The 25360-nt window shown below is 31.8% G+C and overlaps 1 protein-coding gene across 1 annotated transcript; it reads left to right on the top strand.

Annotated features, from left to right (window-relative positions):
- Positions 1-9232: 9232 nt before the first annotated feature.
- Positions 9233-25360, top strand: LOC115890895. Its single transcript, XM_030911246.1, has 4 exons — positions 9233-9285; positions 9438-9872; positions 12394-12934; positions 24960-25360. Exons 2-4 carry the CDS (start codon positions 9455-9457, stop codon positions 25249-25251), a joined length of 1251 nt encoding a protein of 416 aa, XP_030767106.1. The 5' UTR covers positions 9233-9285; positions 9438-9454; the 3' UTR covers positions 25252-25360.

Below are 25360 nucleotides of genomic sequence, written 5' to 3'. Positions count from 1 at the left end.
TTTATATTTGTTTTTTTTTATATTCATTGATTTTCTTTATTTGTTTGTAATAAATTATATAGTGCGCCACAGCTGTTCTGCATCCGCTTTTGTCAAAAACTCTAACGTGATTGGTCAAGCTTAATAGTTGCTGGGGCTAGACACAAGCAGTGGCGCATCTAGAGATTGAGTCTGGGAGGGGTAGTGTGAATATTCAAAAAAGTACTAAATTTGAATTAAATTTTTGCTGGAAGGTATTGTAACTGTGGAAAAAATCTACTTGGATTGGTTTGGATATTCTGTTTTAATTTGTATTATTAACTTTTTTGTAACAATTTTATTTTATACCAAATTTTATCTTATTAATTAATATCTTTCTGGGAGGAGTAATTACACCCATTACCCCTCCCGTATATACGCCCCTGTATAGGGCTTGTTTCTTTCTACAATTTCCGGTCTCACAATGTACCGTTTGTGTCCGGGAAGGGATCATAGTTTCATAGTTATCGATTTTCGAAAGAAATCAGTACATATATATTACTTCGTATATTTTTCATTTTATTGATTTTATGGAAAGCACTGTTCATTAAAATGTTGTATCTTATATTATAGGGCTTGTTTCTCTCTACAATTTTCTGTCTCACAATGTACCGTTTGTGTCCGGGAAGGGTTCATAGTTTCATAGTTGTCGATTTTCGAAAGAAATCAGTACATGTATATTATTTCGTATATTTTTTATTATATTGACTTTATGGAAAGCACTGTTCATTAAAATGTTGTATCCTATGTGATAGGCCTTGTTTCTGTCTACAATTTCCTGTTTCTCAATGTACCTTTTCTGTCCGGGAAGGGTTCATAGTTTCATAGTTGTCGATTTTCGAAAGAAATCAGTACATGTATATTATTTCGTATATATTTTTCATTATATTGATTTTATGGAAAGCACTGTTCATTGAAATGTTCTATCCTATGTTATAAGCCTTGTTTCTCTCTACAATTTCCGGTCTCACAAATGTACCGTTTGTGTCCGGGAAGGAATCATAGGTTAACAGTTGTCGATTTTCGAAAGAAATCAGTACATATATATTACTTCGTATATTTTCATTTTATTGATTTTATGGAAAAAACTGTTCATTAAAATGTTGTATCCTATGTTATAGAGCTTGTTTCTCTCTACAATTTCCTGTCTCACAATGTACCGTTTGTGTCTGGAAAGGGTTCATAGTTTCATTGTAACATTTTTTATTTCCTTTAATAAAATTGAATTTAAAAATCTATTTTTATTTAAATTTCTTAGTATTGGCAAATAGATGGCATTTGCTAGATGCCAAAGATACCAAACTCCATTTGTTACAGCTCACTTGTCTCGATATTTAATTTTTATTAGCGCATCTATTCGCTAGATGTCAAACTTCATTTATTACAGTTCACTTGTCTTGTTTATTAGCGCCATCTATTCGCTATATGCCTTCAACTTCATTAATTGCATTTCACTTGTCCGAATCTCACTTCGCTGTGGATTGCGATTTTCTGTTCTAATGATTTCGATCATATGATATCACTTTTTTCTCTCTCATTTTGTCTGTGGTGAAAAGTTTTTGGCTTCGGTTCTGAAACTGAGAAGAAGGTCTTTTTTTCTGAGAATTTGGAGAAGACGCGTGTTTCGGCGTCCGACAAATTTTCCAGTGAAAAGCACTCTGAATCCACTTTTCGATTTGCATTGCATGGGTATCCGATTTGGGAATTTGAAAACCTTGTAAAGTATGCAATCCAGAGTATAGATCGTATTTGTTTGGTTTCTTCTTGGAATGATCACCTTATTTCCGTTCGTTCATTTGAGTATTTAATTACTGGTTTGGATCGGCATATGGTTTGAATATATTTATGTAAAGCTGATTTTCAGACCAGTAACTACCACATGGTACTCAGTAATTACCACATGGTATGCAGTAATAACGCAGTAATTATTGTATGTTTCACCCACTTTTATTTTGTATGGACCTATGCAGACCTTAAGACAGTGTTCCTGACATTACAATCGTTTCTTTTGGCTGATATCGAAGACTTCTCCTGCCATAGTCATCTGCATCCACTTCTGTTAGTCTGGAGAATACCTAACTACCTGTTTACATCATAAGAAACTATGTACAGATAAGTCTTAAGTTTGATACACAAGGTACGCTTTTATTTTATAATTTTTGAGGCAACAGATTTAATAACCTGGTAAATTATCACTATTTATCCCACATATTGTAGTCAAAATTATTTTTAATTTAACGTTATAAGTTATAATTTGATTCGTACAGTACACTCATACTTAGCTATGATATTTTATATGAAAATTATTAACACGTATTCATTTTAAAGGTTTTTGTACACTACATGTTTCGAAACATCATCGTATTGAGACATACATAAATTTCACCTGTTTTTATTAAGTAGCTTACTTAGTTCAAAGAATACAGTTACTAAATTCAAATCTATTTAAAAATTGGCATCACTGTGACTAATTGATGATACTTGTGTTCGTTTTCAATAAATGTTTAATGTAGGATAGTTATTTCTGACTTTTATTCCTGATAAACATTATAGACCCTTAATGCTGTTGATTACTTTATTTTAGCTATGTTGTGATATCGTATTTTTCTTTTTGGTTTCTTACTTTACCACTCTCATAAACAAAGTAAGTGGCGCCCTTTTCACTGTCTTTGATCATACCTATTTGAATTCTTAACATCAATATTAAAATCTCTGCAGCCTATATATTATAATTTTTTTATTTTTTAACAACATTAGAAAGTCACTGTGAGTCAGAAGCCTTACCTACGAACCCAGCTTTCCTCTAACCCTGAGCAACGGATTTTTTTTTTCATTCTATTTGGGTAACGACAGAAAAATCGTCACATCATGGTTGTCGATTTTCTAAAGAAATAATTAAAATAAATTAATTTCTTTCTGGGGGGGGTAATTACCCCCATTACCCCTCCCTTATATGCGCCCCTGGACACAAGTAACTTTTACGGCCGATGCCTTCGATCCCTCCTTCAACGATCAGCTGTAGAAAACTGTACTCTAAAAATATGGCCGAAATATACGTCGTTTTATTGTCGTTAATAGTTATTGTTATTTCTTTATTCTCTCTAATACTCTTCTTTCTTTACAAAAGCCAAAGCAATAAGACTCTAAGTCTCGGTCTCAACATTTAATATGACAAAATTAAATTGTTACACGTGTTTCCCTCATACGAGCATCATCAGACCTACAACCAGGGACGTGCATATGGTTTATCACTGGAATATTTTTCTAAAAAAAGCATGTACGCCACTGACCTTTTTTTCTCTTGTCATCGAAATACTGTAAGCAGTTTAATGCCGATTAAAATGTGTCTTCATATTTTCTCGATTTCGGCCTCCTTGATGAGATAAATGCAATTTTATTAATTTGCCTTAATCCAAGTCTAATAGCAAGCTTTTAAAAATTTTAATATCATTAACTTGCTAAAGTTTAATATAAGTACCCATTGATTCCTCATCAAAAAATATGAAAAAAAGTTCCTTTATAGCAACTTTTTTCTATGTTTATACATGGGTATGGAAATGCATAGTTTTAAAGTTACAGGATGTTAAAGCTTTTTAAAATTAGATTTATTTTAATTATCTTAAATACTTTTATTTTTTTATTTGACATTGGTGTATGCTGGACTAATAGTAATAATAACAAATAGTAATAATATTTAATAATAAATTAGGTAAAATATATAATTTATTAATAGAATTTTTATTAAAATTTTATTAATTGTGATTAATAAAATTGCGTTTGTCTCATCAAGGAGGCCGAATTCGGCAAAATATCAAGAGGTAACTTTTAATTGGCATTAAGCGGCCTACACAATTTTATTACTAATAAAGTTAGTTAGTATTATCGTTGTTAGTATTAAAAGAAAAAAAGTCAGTGGCGCACATGTTTTTCTGTTTGAAAACTATTCCAGTGATAACCCATATGCACGTCCCTGATGAATTTATCGACACTTTTTTAGCATTCAAATATGTAGCACTTATAGTAACTTTTACCCTCAAAATTTCATTCGAATCACTAAAAGTACTTGGAAGAAAATTATAATAAATCGAAAGATTATTAAGTCTTTAACACCCTGTAGCTACGAAACAAAGCAGAATCGGACCTATGTTGATATGAAAAATAAATCTTATTTTTTCGTGAGGAATCTCCCCACGAGAGATGGGACATGTTTTTTGAAACACCCTGTATAAACAGTTATTATTTCCATCAACAAAACTCACCGTCTCTTCGTAACAGCACTTAAGGGATATAAAGGAAACATTACTATCCCTTTCTCGTTCAAATTATTCTAATAAAGTTCCGATGAGTTTTTTTACGGCTATTAAACTATCTTGTATAGGGGAGCCAATATTTGCAGAGTTCAAAATTTGCATAGGATTTAATATCTTTCCAACGACGATGCACCACCCGTCATAGTATTTATTCTGTAAACTCTACTAAAAGCCTGAAATTGGTATTTATCCATTAAAGATTATCTACCATTATGAAATATTGTGTAATATTATGTTTATGTGAAATCATTTTTATCTATATGTTACAACCGTGAATAAGAGTACAAAATAAATACTGGCGAATACGAAAAATACTAGATATAGATCATATTCTTGTTTATATCTAATCAACTTTAAAAGGAATCTTAAAAAAATAAAAATTTAATATTACAGATATTTATCAATAAACATCGCCTGGCAAAAGTCGGATAACGGCCAAAGATTTTTAAAAAAATTAACTAAGAATTATATATAGCTCTTATTTTGATATCGTTCATTGTTTAATTTTATATGAGAGTTAGAAAAATTAAATTTCCTACAGACAATACATACAACTTTCTCGTATCTCAGACAGTTACAAAGTTATTGGCGAATAAAGTTTTTTAATGACGGACCAAGTTTTTGATATCTAGGGTCGCAAAGCGTCGAGAAAAGTGTTTTTATCTACAGTCAAGTTTTGCCCTAAACCAATACTTTTCCTATAATAAATCATGTAAATTAAAATTATGTAGAGATGACAACCAATCACATGTATAACTGAACATGCCTAATTTAGCACACCTGACGAGCGTTGGACGAGTCTGGCAAGGCAATCCCACAATGTCCCACATTAGCCAGACTATATTTGCACCTGTATACCTATAATTATAATATAAACTATCATCTGACACATTTTTAGGACTGCTAAAATAAGGGTAATATATACAATAATGTTTATCCAAATTCTCACCTGCCAGGTACGCTGATAAGTATTCTATGGTGTGTGTTCCGTGAATATTAAGAAATAAAAACACCCTGTCATTATAAATGAATTCGTCACAATCTGATAATTATGAAAATGAAACATTATGAAAAATAAAAGAAAATTGAAGAAGTTTAAAATATTTGTTCATAAATAAGTTAGTGTATGTGTTTATCCAGTGTTTAATTATGAAGACAGAATTAGTAACAATATCTATCTTTAATAAGAAATAGTATAATATTTATATTTTTTTTCCATAGCAACTGTTAAAATTGCCATATATCTATCAAAAATAATACATAACATAGTACTTTAACCACGAGGGTAGATTAAATTATACTTTAACAGCGAGGAGAGGTTAAAAACTTTATTTCTTCTCGCACAAAAGTAATTAAAAAATTTTAATTGCTTCCATTTTTGAAAAATTTGGTATTCCTTTTCATAAGTTATTCGGGATTTAAATGGAAGTAGTTTGGATACGGCGTTTGTCGCATCAGCCTTAATATCTGTTGATAATTTACTTTATTGTATTTTAACCTCACTTGATTTTCAAAATTTAAAACCTAAGTACAGCGTAAGTACAGCGTAAGTACAGCGTACCGAAAGTACAGCGTACAAAATAGACTCTTCAGGGTCTAGATGTTTCACGAATATAAAATTTATCACCTTCACATGGTATGTTGGTATATTTTTTTTTGTTGTCCAATGTTCATTGGTTTAGTGTGGGTTAAGATGGACCTATGTGTATTTTGTGTTTTGACGACGTTCGTATGTTATATTGTTTTCCTATCATTCTTATTTTTTCCGAAACGCCTCGTATGTATGGAATTTTAAGTTGAATACTGGGTGCGACTCAAAAGTGGCTCACCCCTATAACTTTTTTATTTTTTAGCCGACCATACCGACAGGTATGGTAGGCTATTAAGATCGGCAAAAAAAAGTTTTTAATTTCACTAAAAATGACCTTGGGTCATAAATGACCAAAATATTTTCATCGTGTCTGTCTGTCCGTCTGTAACACGATAACTCAAAAACCGCTATACCAATTTTAACCAAATTGGGTACAAACATACTGTGGCACCCGAGAATCTGGCCATTAGTTTTTGTAACTTTATTACATTTCGTTTTGAGCCATTTCTGGCTCCAATTCAATCAGCAATCGACACGAAAGAGAATTAAAAAATATTAACTCAAAACTGACAACTAAAGAGACAGCTTTATTTATTTGTCAAATTACATAGAAACCAACGCCAACAATATTTTTTCTACTCGTAATAAATTCCCTGAAATAATAATTTCTAAATATTTTTTAAAACGTAACTCCGCTATGGAAAGAAATATTGTTTTATACACGACGATAAATTGCATTTACGTCTCCCGAAATTAATTCACTCACGATTTCAGCGCTCGTGAATTAATCTTTTCGGCCGAAAGTATAAAAAATAACTAAAAACCTCATTCATTTATAATTATTTTCTATTATAATGTTATCTACTTACGCGCGTTTAATCAACTAGACGATATGCAGTTTTACATTTACTCAAGGAAATTCTTCAATGTTATCCTGATTTTATATCAATAAAAAATTATTATCAACATGTAATTCGTGGGAAATATTTTAACAAATTGCCATTTTTGAATTGTTTTACTATAGCAGCCTTACAAATTACAAACAATAACTTTACTGATAGTTAAGAAGTGGAAAATATGTTTTAGATAAGACAGAGGCTATATATTTACGAAAATTTAGATTAAATTTTGTTCACATCTGTTAATGTTCGTAGGATAAATTCAGTAAGTTTATTATATTTAATTGTTTACATTTGTCTATTAACATCATTTAAGATTTTTATTATACAGGGTGTCCCAGAAATAAGTGCAAGTATTTTAAGTGGTAGTAAAGTTCGTCCCCAGAAACACGCCCATGAGGTTTTTCTGCGAAAAAAAATGTTGAAAATTTTATATTTTTCTTGATATTTTCACTTATAATATCACAAGAGCTTAAATTATTTTCGGAAATTTTTTGAGGGTACGAATATTTTGAAAATTATCCCGAGTCGAAGACGAGGCATAATTTTCCTAAAATATTCGTGCCCGAAAGAAAATTTCCAGGAATAATTTAAGCTTGCGTGGTATTCGGTAAGAAAATTTCACACCTAAATTTGAAAAAAAAAATATTAATCCAACATGACATTTTAAAATAATTTCCAATTTGTTAATAATATTAACAAATATTATTATATTTTTAATTAGTTACATCAAATGCTAAAACTCAAATGGGTAATATTTCAATATATAGACATTGTAGTTCATTCACATTATGATTGTAGATCTTATGTTTACCTTTTCAACTGTCAAAAAATTTCCACTAAAGTTTCGTGGCACCTCGAAAAAATTTCCGGAAATTTTTTCAGTTGCCATGGTAACTAGTCAACATTAAAGCATGTTATTGGTTGAAAAGTAGAGGTGTGAAATTTTCCGGGAAATATTGAAAAACTTTTCAGTGCCACAGTTTCCGGATATTTGTTTATAGTGCTTCGAGAGAATGCAATGTTACAACATCCTGCGTTATCCACATTCTGCATGTTTATAAGTTATAAGTTCACATTTTTAAATTTCGACAAAAAAAAATACTTAAATTAATTTTATTTACTATAGATTATATTTAACATTGTAAGGTGCGTCTATCTTGAGCATTTTAGCCCGAACGAACAGAACGAACCGAACGCGCAGAGCAAAATTCGCCGACATAAAAGTTTCATTTTTTTAAATAGAACCCCCTGTATATTACTGCATATTTCAATTCTTCCTTCCATTCTAAGCAAAAATCGAAATACACACAATGTACCTCAACCAACCGTTTCCGAGGTATAATAATATACCTAATAATAATTAGGTATTGACTTTCGAACATATCACTTAAACAATTTGGTTTAATTAATTTTGATATGTTCAGTTTCATTTAACGATGCCATTCTGCCGAAACTGAGAGAATTAGTTCTCAAGTTAGCATTTATAGATGTATAAAATTAGATTATATTAAGTCTGGAAATTACAAAATTTTCCTTTAACATTTCAATTCTTCAATTAATGTACATTGTATATTACGATTATTGCTTAAAATTGAAGGAAGAACTGAAATACGCAATAATATACAGGGGGTTTCACTTAAAAAAAAAGTTCGATGTGCCAGAACTTTATGACCGACCCTGTATACTTAAATTTAAAATGAAACTGAACATATAAAAATTAATTAAATCAAATTGTTGAAGTGATATGTTGAAAAGTCAATAACTCGGAAACGGTTGGTTTGAGGTACATTGTATGTTCAATTTTTGCTTAGAATGGAAGGAAGAATTGAAATATGCAATAATATATCGGGGGTTCTATTTAAAAAAATGAAACTTTGATCTGCCACGACTTTATGACCGACCCTGTATACATAAATTTATTACTCGCCAATAAACATTTAATAACCCTATAATTTTATATTTAACTTTATGCAGTACCTTGTATATTTTACCTAATAATCGACCGTTTCCATACATAAAAGCGACCCTGTATAACCTAAACTTATGTTTTTTTTAAACGGGACACCCTGTATATTATTTTTTTTTATTAAATTTGCTTTGTCGTGGATTTTCTAAAAATATGGTCTCTGATATGGTACACCCTAGACTTATTTTGACAATTTGTTAATCTAACCCGACAACAGCAAAAACATGATTGAATCTATTCTCATCACCAACCAAATTAAGTTTGTTCTTTGAGTTTTTTAGTAATAACAGAGACTAACTTATGTAAGTTATGACTCACTATACCAAACTATCTGTATTTCTCGGCATGCCTCAGTGGGATTCCATTAATACACCTATAATGACATAATCGTGCGGATGTGTCGTCATTTACCGGATAATTCCTAAATTCACTAATTTCGGCCTTTACAGAATACTTCTCGGCTGAGCGTTAACTTAAAATTAAAATATAATAACACAGGTATTAAATATATTTTCTGAAAAAATTGCCAGTATTCAACACTCTTCCAATTAGAGTATTTTTGAATTCAAATAATTCCAGATATATTTTCTAAATGTTTGTAACTTTACCCGTGTTATATTTTCATAATTTTAATATTTTCGTTTTTTTAGATTATCCATATATCACAATGGCTAATATAGACTATTCGATAAAAGATATCGACAAGATAGTCCATCTTGATGGAGATATTAAGAAGGTCGAAGTGACTCGTCTAACTGCCCCTGGTGAGAACTACTTGAGCTTGGTGCTACGAGTGGACATCGAAGTGGAGAAAAATGGCCAAAGACACATAGTCAATGCTGTAGCCAAGCGCCTACCATTAGGAAAGAGTTCGATGGGGCCCGAATTGCATAAATTCTCGATGAAAAATGAAATTAAATTTTACGTTGAAATTCTGCCTATATTAACTAAATTCTCAAGCGAATACGGAGTCGATTGTAGACAATTATATCCGAAATACTACGGATCCAGATTGAGTTTGGACCCAACACAAACAGAAGCCGATGAGGAATCGGTCTTGTTACTTGAAAACTTAATTCCAGAAGGTAAGCATATCTTGAGTTACTGCTTTGCTTGACAATAAAATTTATAATCGTTATCAATTATTGTAACAATTATTCAATGTAGAATGGTATGGAAGGGGGTTATCACCATCACCTTACAGAGCTATTGTATCCCTAGATCATATAGGATTATATTCCCATTTCGTAAGTTCTTTCCTTGTAAATTTAGTCTACAACCTATGGTGCCATATTATCAAGATATAGCGTTTTTTTAAATGAAAATTAAAAAAAAGTCCAAAAATATCAACAAATAAAGAAATAAAAAAAAATATTTTGCAATGCAAGAAACGCACGAAAAATATACAGGCTGAGTTTTTTACTATGGGTATCTCGGAAACTACTGGAGATAATAGGGTCGGTTAAATAGTGAAAGAATTGCAGTTTTGTGGGGTCATAAATTTACGCCTTTCAGATTTTTTAAAAAGTTCATGGCTTATATTATAATATTATATATTATAATATTATAATATATCTATAGCTATATAGCTTATAATATTTTAGACAAAAAGTTTTCAAATAAAAGTTGAAGTTAATCATATCCTTAATGAGATTGTGTCCTCCGTTTTTTTTCTAAAGCCTCTAATTTTTGACATATGACACAAACATATGTTTTTTTAAATGGAAACCATAGTTGGCCATAACATCAAAAAGCGCCATTTTTTAAGCTTTTCAGCGATATAAGCTATAATAAGTATGTTTTTTTTTCGAAAAATTATTGAGTTATATAGCCAATTCTTATCATTTTTAAACAATTTCACTTAGTTAGCCATGGAAACAAGTTCAATCATCGTTGTTCTCAGAAATGTGAAACTGTCCAAATTTTGTAAATTAAAATAAACAAAAAAATTGCAAATATGAATTTTTAGTAGGATTTTTGATTCAACTTTTCTTGGCCATACATTGTCGAGGATACGTTGACCGGTGAACGTTACTTACCTTTTTTAGAGAACGGTTTTCAAGACATGTTAGAAAAGTTAAATTTAGATACTCGTGCATCAATAGAGTGGTTCCAACATTACTTTCATTATGGCACACTCCCCCATAATGAAAGAAATGTTAAAAATTATTGATATCATAATTTCCAAATTTAGAGATAGGAAGAGGTGGACCAATTGTATGAGTCTCCTCGATCACCTCACCTATCCATTTTAGATTTTTTTTTGGTGCGGTATGGTTATCAAACAAGTTTTACAAAAGAACTTATGAATTAAGAGAGGCACTCGAAGAGGCGGTACGGGAGAAGTTTAAGTCGACCGGTCGTTCTGTGAGAATAGCTAGTAATTCAGTTTTAAAAATATACATTTATGTAAAAAATGTCTATACCTATGTGGCGGATTCATCTCTCCAAAAAAATCCCTTATGGGTATTTCGACACTGCACTGCAAGAAAATCTACAAAATAAAATAGTTATTTTTTGTAAACACTTCTGGGCATTAAACCTAAACGGACACTGCTTGTCAGAAGTTATGTTTACAGTTATACAAATTTGCCTAACAAAGAAAAAAATACTTAACGTTTCGGAAAGTTTATCTCTTTCCGTCGTCGGAAGCAAAAAAATACAAAGAATAAAGAAAAAAACTATTTAAAATATTTAAATTCAACTATTCGTAACACTTTACTTTTTTAAAACAGATACGTCTACAATAAACCGTTGACGTTCTGTTAAAATGACATTATATCAAATTAAACTTTAAAATTAACAATTACTACCTGATAACAATTACTTAATAAGGTAAAACCAAAAAGCCCCAAACTTTCTGTATGATTAATATTAAATTAGTATGATATCGTAGGAAACTTACCCTGTATACCTAATTGGTTTGTTCTAAGTGAATTTCATAATTGATCGGTTACATGTAGAATGTTTAGAAGGGGGATTAATCACCGCGACCTTACAGATCTATTGTGTGCTCCCCTTTCTTGAGTTATAACGAGTGATTACGCACCATATAGTCTCAGGGCTTTGACAAAAGCCAGTATCTGAGACGGCTCCACAAAGACCAGCTCTTCATCTCCAACATCATCCGTACTAAACTTTATTACCGAACGGTTTTCGTCTCGGCGCACTCAGTAATAAGGTATTCTGGTGATTCCCTATTTTCCCCACAGAATCTGCATTCGCCGTTGTTTCTCAGTTTCAGTCTACCGAGGTGTTCGTTGAGGAGACAGTGTCCTGTTAGAAACCCTGTGAAAATCCGAAGATTGTTCTCGATTGTAAGTTTTCAAAAACTTTTTCGAGTATCATAGACCGTTGGAGGATTCCCACTCCAGGTTACGGAAGGGGTTCTCGAGTTCCGCTTTAAGTTGGTTTCCGCTTGAAAAGCAGAACCGTTCTGGTCCAGTTAATGGAGTGCTCGCTCCTTTCCTTGCTAGATCGTTTACTTTTTCATTCTCTCTTATCCCTTGGTGAGCGAGCACCCAGAGTAGGAGGACTTTATTTTCTTTGCCTAATTTGTTTAGCTTCTTTAGGTATAACTTAACTCATAACAATATTATTTTTCAGGATATGAGAACGAAGATCGTTTCATTGGCTTCGATTACCCCGCATCTAAAGCGATTCTTAAGGAGCTAGCCTTATTCCACGCCATCCCCATAGCCCTTCGAATCAAACACCCGGAACAATTCAAAGTAGTTAAGGAATACCTCAATACACCGCATCCTCATCCTTTCGGAAAGGGTCCGCCAGGGGGAGAAAACAAAAATGGCCCACCAGAAGGTCAGAAAGGACCCGGCCATGCGTTGCTTAACGCTCTTCAAAAAATACCAGAATGCTCGCCGTTTATTCCAAGGTTAGAGCCACACATGACCAAACATATGGGCCCGCCAGCTTTTCGACCAGGTGTTGAACCATGGGCTACCATGTCCCACAATGATTTCTGGGTAAATAATATAATGATTAAGCCGCAACCAGACAAGGAACCGCTGGTTAAACTGGTCGACTTTCAAGGCTGTAAGTACCAGTCGTTCGCCAATGATGTAGTGTTCTTTTTATTAACCAGCATAAGAAACGATGTTCACAAGGCGCACTTTGATGATCTACTGAGGTAATTTTATTTGATTTAGTACTAGAGATGTCTTACAGTTGAGGGTTGGAACATTAATTTGGTGTTACAACAGTAAAATAAAAACACTAATTCACCACAATACACTAAAACACTTTACTTTTGCAATGGACGCGCACTTTGCTAACCAAGTTAGCATCATCAGCCGATAATTAAAATTAAACTAATATCTTCAAATTGAGTGCGGCAAAACTAGCCAAGCGAGTCAAAACCAACCGAACGTAACATTTAATCACCGAAACTGGAGCAATAGGATCAGAGAACTATAAGGAATTGGAACATTGTCTCTATTGATACCATATTTACATTTATTAATTTTGACGCTGTCATATGAATCTAATTGCCTGTAATTTGATACTCGTTTAATTAATTTTAAATTATTAATATCCATACAAAGTTCTTTATTAACAATATGTTGAGCAACGAAAGATTTATCCGCTCTACTATATCTTATATGAGCTATATGTTCTCTAAATCTAGTTAATAGTGATCTTCTAGTTTACCCAACTTATTTTTGAATACAATCTTGACATGAAATTTTATAAATACTCGACCTTTCCAGTGGAGGTATTTTATCTTTCGGATTACCTAATAATTGTTGTAATTTATTATTAGCACTATACATAAGTTTATAAGTGACATTCTTAAAAATTCATTTTAAAACACGGGATAACTCTCTATCAAACACTATTGATAAATAAACTACCAAAAACAATTATCGCTTATTTTCTAAAGAAAAATATTAATTTGTAAAATAAGACACTTTGAATTACCTGATTTACGGTTTTAAATAGTTATGGATGATATGAAGGGAAATTCGAAACATTAAGTCTATGCGCTGACCTGTTATTTTTAGTCGGTCGACTATTTAGTTGCAAAAGTGAAAACAATACATAGGTACTTAGAGCCGATCGGCCAACTATGTGATTGCATGTGAGCGGGGCTCCAAGAGAATACATTGGTTACAAATTTGCAACTAAATATTCGGCCGATTAAAAATTGCCTGTTAGCGTATAGTTTGGTTTGGTTTGGTGCAAGCTACGTAATGCAATCAAATATTGGGCAGATCAGCTCCATAAGAATACATTGTTTTCACTTTTGTAACTAAATAGTCGGCCGACTAAAAATTCCATGACAGTGTACCCTAATTATCCTAAAAAAGTTCACAAGAGAAAGGCAGAAAAATGCATGTAATTACTTTTATTCAAATATGCGATAATTGTGATCTATGTGTATTTTGACGTATCCTTCGCCACTTGAAAAGTCGAATTTTCAGAAATCGCAAACTTATTGAATTTTCTAATAACATTTAACATCTATCAACTAATGAAGTAGAATATTCATTACACTCAGCTACATTCCTAATCTCTTTCTATTTCATACCTTTCGTTGGTAAGTGGAAAACCAAGTAATCTATGAACTAAGAAATTTAAACTAGCCATATCTACCATCTATAGATATCAATTTTTTTTGGTAAAATGATGACTGCATTAATGATTTAGATGCATATGAGTTCATCAAAGTTAATAAATGTAAAGATGGTATGAACAGAGACAATGGTCCAATTTCTTACAGTTCTCTGTTCCTATTAGCGATGGGAACTATCGAATGAATTAGACTATCGAATGGTTAATGAATGATTTCAACTATCGAATGGTTTTATTCGAATAAAATCATTCATTCATTTGTATACTAAAGCATATGTGACAACCTCGCCGTGCGACTAAATGGTTATCATTGAGCCACAGGTTGAGCCACGACTATCGAATGCTTTTGATAAATTAAATTTAGTATTCGTTTGATTTTTGTATGCGTCAGTGCATTATTAGTTCTTCCAAATTTTTATAACTTCGCCGTATAAATACTGTGCTATTTTTGCGTTTATTAAAATAGTTAAAATACTAAAATAGTAGTTATTTTTTAATTTTATTTATTGACGATTGTGTGCATGTGCAGGTGGTCAAAATTTTTCCGAAAATTTGTGTGGTTTTCCGTAGTCCGATCTTTCAATTATTTAATTTTATATGGTATATGGTCTATTTTTAATGGGAAATTTTGAGAAGTAGCAATTTTTAAGAGAGATGAGATGAACTTACAATTAATTTTAAAAATACATATTTGTATTTTAGATGTTTTAATAATATGAATTAGTTGAACTTAATAATCATATTTAAGTAATGTGGTTAAGTAAATGGATATCGAACTCAAACTATGGGGTGAGAAAATTAAAATGAAAGTTTTACACGTGCCAATTTAAAAAGAAAAGTTAACGATGTTTGTATTTTGTTTATGCTAATTCTCTTACATGTAGTTTTTTGCGAAGAAATATTTCATTTATTTTTTAAAGTAAATGCCAGTAAAAGTAAATATAATTTTTAAATAGTAATATAAAGCACCTAATATAAATAATTTTGATTTCTAATTTTTTATTTATATTTTCCTTCCATTACACTGCATGCTTAGAAAATTAATAAATGTTTATATTTCATGATTTTAAAATTTGTTGTTAATATAACAAATTAGTTCTGTAATTATTATTATTTAATAAACCAACGTTGCCACACACAAAAAATTTAGAGACTATATTATTTTTAAATAGGATCTAATATAAATAATTTTGACATCTAATTTGTTGTTTATATTTTGCTACTATTTAAAAAAAATATTTATATTAAATGATTTTAAATTTTGTTGTTAATAGGTATAACAAATTATTACAGTTATTATTATTTATTAAACCAGTCTTTGCTTAAAAACATTAAAAATCATTTACCTACATCCAAAATAACAAGTATTATTGCAGTGTAACAACAGAATATTAATAAAAAAAAATGCAGAATATTAGTACAATACTATCCCTAACTATCTAAAACCAAACAATAATAGTCTTTGCTAATATCAACTAATACCAAAATATGGCAACAGCGCCCTTCATAATGTATTTTCTGCGTAAATACTAGCACCTCAATAAAAAAAATAATGTGTCCTTATCTATATCTGACTCCGCAAAAAATCAAAGATGCCGGCTTCTTTCATAGCATTGCCACCGACCGCTGTCGGGTTTCTCGGAAAGAAACCTACGTCGCCGGGCGACAACTAAAATTCAGTTAATATTTTATTATAATCGATCCTGACGAATAAATGAATTTCATAACAAAACATAAATGAATGAATTTTATAAATGAATGGTTTTTGCTGCCGAATTACTAGAATACAATATTTCAAGGCAGATGACGGATCTATTCGATAATTTTTATTCGAATAGTTTTCAACGAATGTTTTCTTACTAACTATCGAATTATTCGAATGAATTGCAACTATCGAATGTTTCGATAGTATTCATTCGATACTTCCCACTACTAGTTCCTATTGCTCTAGTTTCGGTAATGAATTGCTACGCTCGGTTGGTTTTGGATCGCTTGTTTAGTTTTGCCGCTACTCTTAGTAGATATTAGTCTAGTTTTAATCATCTGCTGATGATGCTAACATGGTTAGAGAAACGCGCGTCCACTACAAAAGTAAAGCGTTTTGGAGTATTGTGGTGAATTAGTGTTTTTATTTTACTGAAGATGTAACCGGAATCGGGTTCTGACTGGATTCAGCCAATTTTCCGGATATCCGGTTTGGCAGTATCTGGGCTTGCGCTTGATTTACTATTCATATTTGTAGGTTCAAGAAATTTATCATAATCTTCCCCTACAGATCGTGATTGTGTTTTCGTAGTATTTTTTGCTGAAGGTTGTACATCATTAGCAATACTCAATAATGCTAGTAGAATAATGCTATAGTCCAGGTAACAGTGGAACTAGTTTGTCTACTAGCTACCAATATTGACTGAACAGCTTTTAATTTAAGGTATAATTGTTGATTGAAAGAATTGGGAAGATACGCAGCCTAATGGGCAAATTCGTGTCAAGGCTAATTTGATTTCCTCTTACGTCTCAAGTCAATGAATAAAGCATACACACAAGGACTTAGAAACAGTGCTGTAGCACACATTTTTCTTATCATAGCGGCTTGAAGAGATATTTATATTTTTGATAAATGTTTTGACTAGGCCTATGGTGTATGCAGTGGTATCATACTAATTAATTAAGAAAAAAAGTATTAAAATGTTAACAAAAGGTACAAAACTAGTATCGACGTATAGCACATATCAAGTACATATAATATCAGAAGAATAACTATCGAATTCAATAAAAAACGCTAAAAATGGAATGGCTCTTTCTTGTCGCTGCGGCTTTTACACTTGAAAGCTGAAAAACTAATCGCCATTATAATAAAGTTTATACAAAATTCACTACACTCAAACTATTAAAAATCGCTAAAATTGTCGATGATGACCCGCTGATGACTCATTCGTTACTTCCAAAAATTGGCGTCTAACAAATTCTGCTGCAGCCCGTATATGGGCATGGGCGTTACATGTCCTTGTTTTCTTTAGTCGTTGTCTCAAGTGCTGTACGGTAGAGCCACTAATCGTTCTGCGGCCAACGCATAAAACACTCAGTTTCTCTAATTCGGCCAGCGCAGGAATATCGAAGACGGTGTGGAACTGAAAACGACAGTGTTGCCACAATGGGTAATATCTGTTATACGTTTGACAAAAATATCTTTAGATGAAAAGTCCACGTTTATGTATTGAAAATGTATTCGTGTTAAACATAGAATAAACAACAAAAATACAATTCATTTATAGGTACTGAATATATCGTATGATCGGAAAAAACTCGTTACGTTGGCTTCGAAATGACGATTACTATGATATTTTACATATGAAATAACAGCGATCTTCATTTCCATGCCAACTCTGACGCCGTTCTTTGTTCAATCATTTATAATATCCCTAGCGTGTACCAGAGACTTCGTTCGCGTCGAATTCATCATTTGTAATGGTGATGATAAAGCAAAGCAAGAATTTCCATTAACATACAAACTGGATAAAATTTTCTCACATTTATGTCAGCATGAGAAAAAACAATATGGCGATATTATTATATAACTTGGTAATATTTGAGGGGTAGTTTCATCTCGTTGGAATTTGACTTTCGAAAAATCTGTTTGCCAAAAATAAGCTTTTTACGTCAATCAGTTTAAGCAGAATCGTGGTTAAGAAATTACCCAACTTTTTGGAACACCCTGTATGATTATTAAAAAATTTCAAAATATGTAAAAAAAACAAATAAATTATGCTTGTCCAAGCGTTTTCCCGAAAGACTAACCGTTTTTTTAAATAACAGATATTGTAATATTTGAGGGGCGTTTTCACCCTCTTGGAATTTGAGATTTGAGAAACCCCTTCTTATCGAACCTCTACACCCACAGTCAATTCGTTTGCCAAAAATCAGCTTTAAACGTCAAGCAGTTTAAGCAGAATCGTGATTACTTAATGGTCATATTTTATGAAACACTCTGTATAAATTTATAAAAAATCTTAAAATATGTAAAACAACAAAATAAAATATACGTGTTTAAGAGTTTTTCCGAAAAACTCACCGGTTTTTAAATAAAAAATATATTTTAATATTTGAGGGATAGTTTCGCCCCCTTAGAAATCGAGTTTCGAAAAATCCTTTCTTATCGAACCTCTACACCCTAAAGTGAATCTGTTTTCCAAAAATCAGCTTTTTACGTCAAGCGCTTTAAGCAGGATCGTGATTAATCAATGACTAGATTTTTTGAAACATCCTGTATAGATTTTTAAAAAATATTAAAATATGTAAAAAAAACAAAATAAAATATACGTGTTTAAGCGTTTTTTCCGAAACTTGACCGTTTTTTAAATAAAAAATATTGTAATATTTGAGGGGTGGTTTCACCCTCTTGGAACTGGAATTTCGAAAAATTCCTTCTCATCGAACCTCTACATCCTAGAATCAACCTGTATGCCAAAATTGAGCTTCTTACGTTGAGTGATTTGAGCAGGATCGTGATTAATCAGTATGTCAGTCACTTAAGGATTTTATATATTAGTATAGATATTAAATTGTTTAATGATAGAAAATCCGTATTATTAACGTACTGTACCCAAAATCCGTAAATCTACGGATTTATCAGTAATTCTGGCAACAATTTCTCCGCCAACTACTCACTCTGTCGACTGAAAGCAGAACAACGGTACAGTATTCTTTATCCGCTACGCTGTAAACGACTATCAGCGCGCAGCGGAGCAAAGCTAAACTAAATCTCGGACAGGCGGACGGTAACTCCAGCTACATCTCAGACAGGTTTTGTGCCACGAAATCGCCCATAAGGTTGCGATTCTTTTTATTTCTTCAATCAATGAGAGAATGTAAAAGCATGCCAAGTCTTGCAACACAATTCTTGCACTATAAAAAGTTGTGAGATCTCATGTAAAACCAAGTCAGTTTATTTTATTAAATTTCTATTTAAACACTTATTAAACATTTTTTTATAAATTTTAGTATGAATATTAGACATCTTTATTTCTGTAATAAATTATAATGACTTAGTACGTGCTTCATAATATGATATTCTCATAGGATAATTCTATTTATTTTACGTTTTGATTTACTGAGTAATCGAAATGGTAGATTATTCTTCTTATAATTGCCGTGCAATTGGCAAGTCATTATAATTATTACAGTGATAAAGATGTCCAATATTGATACTAACAATTTATAACAAAATTGTTTAATAGGTGCTTAAATACAAACTAAATAAAATAAACTGAACTTTTTATAGCGGAAGAATTGTGTTGCGAGACTTGAGATGTTTTTACATTCTGTTTTTGATGAGATTTTCTTTCAAAAAAACATTTTTCAGTAATGAAAGTGATTGAATTGTATATACAGGGTGCTACAAATTCGAGGTACGAGCATTCGTATCTCGGTAATCGTAATAGATACGAATATGGTTAAATTGGGGCAAAGTTACCCTCTTTGGGATGTACACCAAGATTCCATCAAAAAAGTTTTAAAAATTTTGAGGATTGTTGAGTTTTTTAGAAAAACCGGATTTTTTTGAAAATCAATTTCATTTTTTCCTGTCGTTAGCTTTTAGAAAATCAAAAAACTAATTGCACATTCTCATAGCCACTTTATTAGGGCTATCTGAAAGTAATTTTATATTTTCAAATTAGCTGCTAATCTGTGGAGGCCAACTTATTTTTTTAAATACGGAACTGCATTTTTTATTTCAGATTTTGAAAGAACTCGGATTCCTGAGTACAATGATATGCCACACTACTTTTTTTAGTTTTCGGTACCTTAACAACAAAACTATTTAATTATTATTTAAAATAATTTCAAATCTGACTTTGGTTTTTTAAATTATTTAGTCCGATTATATTTATCGCAACAATATTGATCAGAGAGAGTGCGCATTAACATTCAATAAGGAAAATCGAGCCAATTGGAAGATTCAAATAAATAATATCCAGGTCAGCAATTTAAAGATATTATTTTTAACTTTTTTATCGTGAATTGGAAATATCTGATTATATTTATCGCAACGATATTGATCAGTGCGAATTATTATTCATAAAGGGAAATCGAGCCAATTGGAAGATTCAAATAAATAATATCCAGGTCAGCAATTTAAAGATATCATTTTTAACTTTTTTATCGTGAATTGGAAATATCTGATTATATTTATCGAACAATATTGATCAGTGCGAATTAATATTCAATAAGGAAAATCGAGCCAATTGGAAGATTCAAATAAATAATATCCAGGTCAGCAATTTAAAGATATTATTTTTAACTTTTTTATCGTGAATTGGAAATATCTGATTATATTTATCGAGCAATATTGATCAGTGCGAATTAATATTCAATAAGGAAAATCGAGCCAATTGGAAGATTCAAATAAATAATATCCAGGTCAGCAATTTAAAGATATTATTTTTAACTTTTTTATCGTGAATTGGAAACCTCATTGTGTGATCTAATAATATGCATAATATTAATCGTAGTTATTATACATAAATCAACTTTTACAAACTAGTTTCTAATGCTCTACATGTTCGAAAAGGTTGCCACCCTATTGCACAAATTTATTTATCTACAACCGTTTAGTTATAACGTTTTTACATCACTATTTTTTAGTATTTCAGTTACGTTATGAGATTCATAACACAACTAGTGGTGTTATGAATCTATAATATATAATATAATATAAATAACTAGTTGATATAATAATGCAAAACAACTACGAACATCTAAATATATTAACTTTTCCGGCAATAATGATTCCGTGGCACGTACTGCGGCAAGTTCTACATCTGAAGGGAGACTTTTGGAATCGCTCATCGTAATTTTTAAAATGATTTTTCTGGGCAAAAAGTGCTCGCGTTTACTTGACAGGGCAAACTGACTTTTCAGCATAAATGTGACAAATGTCATAGTTAAAGGTGTTAAAGGTAGGCGACTAATAAACGAAAATTAAAACAGCATTTTCTTATTTTTCGGTTGTAGATAAAACGTTGTACATGACACGTGCGTTTAAACATGATTACAACACTCGTGTGATTAGAACGACTCGGTCTACGACCTCGTCGTTTTAATCGTTCACACTCGTTGTAATCATATTCATAAACACACTTGTACTGTAAATAACTATTTTCGTTCAATTTTATTTATAGCTCTTGAACTTTCTTCTTATATTACCGAATGCATAAAAAATTAAGTTGGCCTCTATATCTCACAAATTAGCAGCTGCCCAAGCAACACAGATAGTTCCAAATCCCTTCGGTTTAAGACTGGCTACCAAAACATAGTTCCTGGGTGCACCCTGTTACCTAATTTGTCACTATATCCGGTAATACCACTGCAGAGTATTTTTGGATAGTATCTGTTACCACCCTGTTACTAGTCATTTGGAATTTAAACACCCAAAATTAAGGTAGCAAATGGGTTGTTGCGTCTAGTAACTGGGACTACGCAAATCCTTTCATTGTTACCACTAAGTGGCAAAATCTACATAGTGACAATAAATACAGAACGGCTACCAGCCTGTGCTACTAAAATGGGTGTATGAAGTACTTGTTACTATATAGTCCCATGCTTAGTCGCAGAATAGTCGCAGTACCCTATATTCTGGGTCTCAAAGTTACGAGGCATTTGGGTACTAATTGTTGGTCCCAAAATAGTAGCTGCGACTATGGTTTGTTACTATAAAGTAACGGGTACTATACTCCTATTGACGTCTTGCTACTATAAAGTTGTGGAAACTAAAAAATATTTCTTTATAGTAGCAGATCGCGTATTTACCCATCCTGTCCGTTACCACAAGAATAAAGATCAATAAAATTGTTTGTTCACTGCGCTGCTAGTGGAACTTCCTAGACAAGTTCACCAGGATAAAGGGTTTATTGGATTAAATTTAGAGAAGTATGACTGGACTTGATATGACAATAAATTATTTTAAATTTATTTTTGAAAATTCATACACATATTATTATTATGTATAATTGTCGTATTTTCTATATATTTGTAAAGTTCTTATAGCTGCATTTTTCTAGAAATGTCGAGTTGGTGACTACTGATGAATTTAAAGATAAAACAGAGCTCAGAGAAGAAAGAAACAAAGGTCAGGAACTAAGGCATTGGGCATTAAAACACCAAATTAGCCACATTGCTTTAACAGATTTACTTGGTATACTAAAAAATAAAGGCTTAACATCATTGCCAGGAAACAGCAGGCCTTTATTGAGTACACTGAGATATTATGTCATTGTTCCAATGGAAAATGGAGAATTTTGGTACAATGGAATAAGGAAGATTTTAGTAGAACGTTTATCCGAAGAGACCAACCTAGAATCGGTGTCTCTAATTTTTAATGTTGACGGCTTGCTTCCATTTAAGAGTTCTCCATTAGAATTTTGGCCGATACTCCTAAAAATGCATGAATATCCTTGCGATCAACCCATGGTGGCAGCTATTAATTGTGGCGAGTCAAAACCTCCATTACAAGAATTTTTACATGATTTTGTAACAGAATTAAATGAGATTTTGGAGACTGGAATTAAAGTAAATCAGATTAGGGTGAAAGTAAAAAATTTGATTATCTCATTCATCATTTTTTTTTATTCAATTGTTTTTGGTCAATTCATGTTTCACCGGAAAAGACAACTTTTGATTTTTAAATGGCACCCTCAATATTTTTTTTTTTTTTTGCTTAAAGGTCAATAGAAAATGTCAATAGAAAATGACACTCTGAATAGAATGACATATCATAATACGACATTTTCTCATATGGTTTATTTGAAATTGTAACATCGGTTCATAACGGCAATTTGACTCGAAATATCAAGTGTGTGGTACCAAATTATTCGTAAAAATGCCTTTTTTCAAATATGCTAATAAGTCATCCTCGTTCCATTTGAAAAAATTGAGATATGATTAAAAATACAATTTAGGCATCTTTTAACCAGTCAGGACAAGACACGAAAAACATTAAAAGATCAAATATATTTTTCCAAGGCTCCTAGATAAAAAATTAGTGTTCTTAAATTGTTTTGAGATTAGAGGTAGGCGGAACTTTATAGAAACATATGGAACTATATTGTCACAAAATGCCTGATTGTCCGACTTTTTGGGTGTTCAAAGTAACTTTCTAGTTCCAGTAGTTACCATAGTGTACAAAATTTAAATACATTTAAGAATAACAAAGTTCCGAAGTAGTATCCGATACTACAAAGTAACTTTTGAGTAGTAACAACTTAATCACTGGAAGTAGCGGATCTTTTATGATAAAAAATGGGTAGTCCCTGCTACTTCATAGGGAAGAGCCTAACTTTATTGTAGCGAAGTGTGCGTCAGCCATTTTTTACTGTCAGACATTTTTTAATTAAATTTATTTGTTAATATATTTTAATTTTTTCTTTATTTTCTCAAGTTTTATAGTGCTTTAAGCATTTATTTTTCCAATTAGAACTCGAATACACTTTCGTGCATTACGAAATATTATTTTTAATATTTTTGATATCATTTTTTGTCCTTAAATATCTACAAAATTGAATCAGTTCGAAGGCGCGTTAAAATATTTCCATCTAACTCGGTAATATTTGTCAGTAAACTGACGTGCGTTATTATATTAGTCCTGGAAGTGTCCGAAATACGCGATTAAAAACCATCATTTTCCTCATAAACATAACACGCCATTATTAACTTAACTTTAACATGGCCATGCACCACGGCTGTCATATCATATTATTATTTTATTTCAAAACGTTTTTTAAAAGTAGAGGTCGCTTGAAGAATGTTTTGCTACTATATAGTAGCAGTTACCAGGCGGCTACGTAGGGGCGACCAGTCCGCTACGTAGCAGGATAGTGGCCGCTACTACCCTTTCACTTTATAGTTACGAAATATAGTGGCAGCGTTAGTCCCTGGGACCACCCGGTATACTACCCCGTTACCCTAAATTCTTCCCCATTTTAGTAACAGTTACGTGGCGGCTACGTGGCGGCAACGTAGCCGTCGATAGTGGCAGTCTACTTGATGGTCGCTTTTGTAGTCCCAGGAACGTACCTGCTACTATCTGTGTTGCTTGGGTGAGGCTATCTGAAAATATAAAAATACTTTCAGATAGCCCTAATAAAGTGGCTATATGAGAATGTGCAATTAGTTTTTTGATTTTCGAAAAAGTAACGACAGGAAGAAATAAAATATATTTTCAAAAAAAGCAATCCTTGAAATGTTTAAAACTTTTTTGATGGTATCTTGGTGAACATCCCAAGGCGCAACTCTGCCCCAATTTAACCATCTTCGTATCTATTACGGTTTCCTAGATCCCAATGCTCGTACCTCGAATTTGTAGCACCCTGTATTTTCAGTAATGAAATAATTGATTGGATAAAAGTACTTCCAAAGTCACTTGGACTTGTTTAGGACTGTTGTGTGTCCAGACGATGCCGATAAAAAATAAACCAATCCAACTGACATAGGAAATACAATACCTGGAAAATGTTTATTTTCATTATGTATTATATTCATATTATTATTTTCTCAGATATATTTAACATTTTAATTTTCTATTTCAGATATTATTACGATGAATTCACGAAATTGTTAAAACAGTTGGAGTCGAACTTAGAGCTTACCTATGACCAGTACTTAAAAGAATTAGAAACAGCTGCAAAGGAGTCCGAGACCAAACATGCGATAGGCTTTAGTACTATCGTATTCGGTGAGAAGAATAGTTCAGTGGATGTGGCCGTCGAAGATGTAGACTTTTTCGCTATGATATCGAAAAAGACAGAAAATATGAACGAATTTCGAAAGGCTAAATTAATTCATATAGTACCAGAGGTGTGCAAAAGAAACTGGATTTAAATTAAGAGAATATAACAATATTGTGATATAATAATTCTGTAAAATGTTTCCAAATTATTTTTATTTTATAATCGAATTAAATGCGTATATAAAACTTAATTATAGATAA

The sequence above is a fragment of the Sitophilus oryzae genome, unplaced genomic scaffold, assembly GCF_002938485.1.
Source record: "Sitophilus oryzae breed Bouriz unplaced genomic scaffold, Soryzae_2.0 scaffold_937_pilon_pilon, whole genome shotgun sequence".
In the NCBI taxonomy this organism is placed as follows: domain Eukaryota; kingdom Metazoa; phylum Arthropoda; class Insecta; order Coleoptera; family Curculionidae; genus Sitophilus; species Sitophilus oryzae.
The sequence above is the reverse complement of the archived record's forward strand: the minus strand, read 5'-3'. Positions and strand labels throughout refer to the sequence as shown.

Bases quoted from the DNA above. Each gene is read 5' to 3' on its own strand.
- LOC115890895 (XM_030911246.1), top strand. From the start codon at position 9,455: ATGGCTAATATAGACTATTCGATAAAAGATATCGACAAGATAGTCCAT. The intron at 9,873-12,393 runs GTAAGCATATCT...ATTATTTTTCAG, and splicing joins TGAAAACTTAATTCCAGAAG to GATATGAGAACGAAGATCGT. The intron at 12,935-24,959 runs GTAATTTTATTT...TTTCTATTTCAG, and splicing joins CACTTTGATGATCTACTGAG to ATATTATTACGATGAATTCA.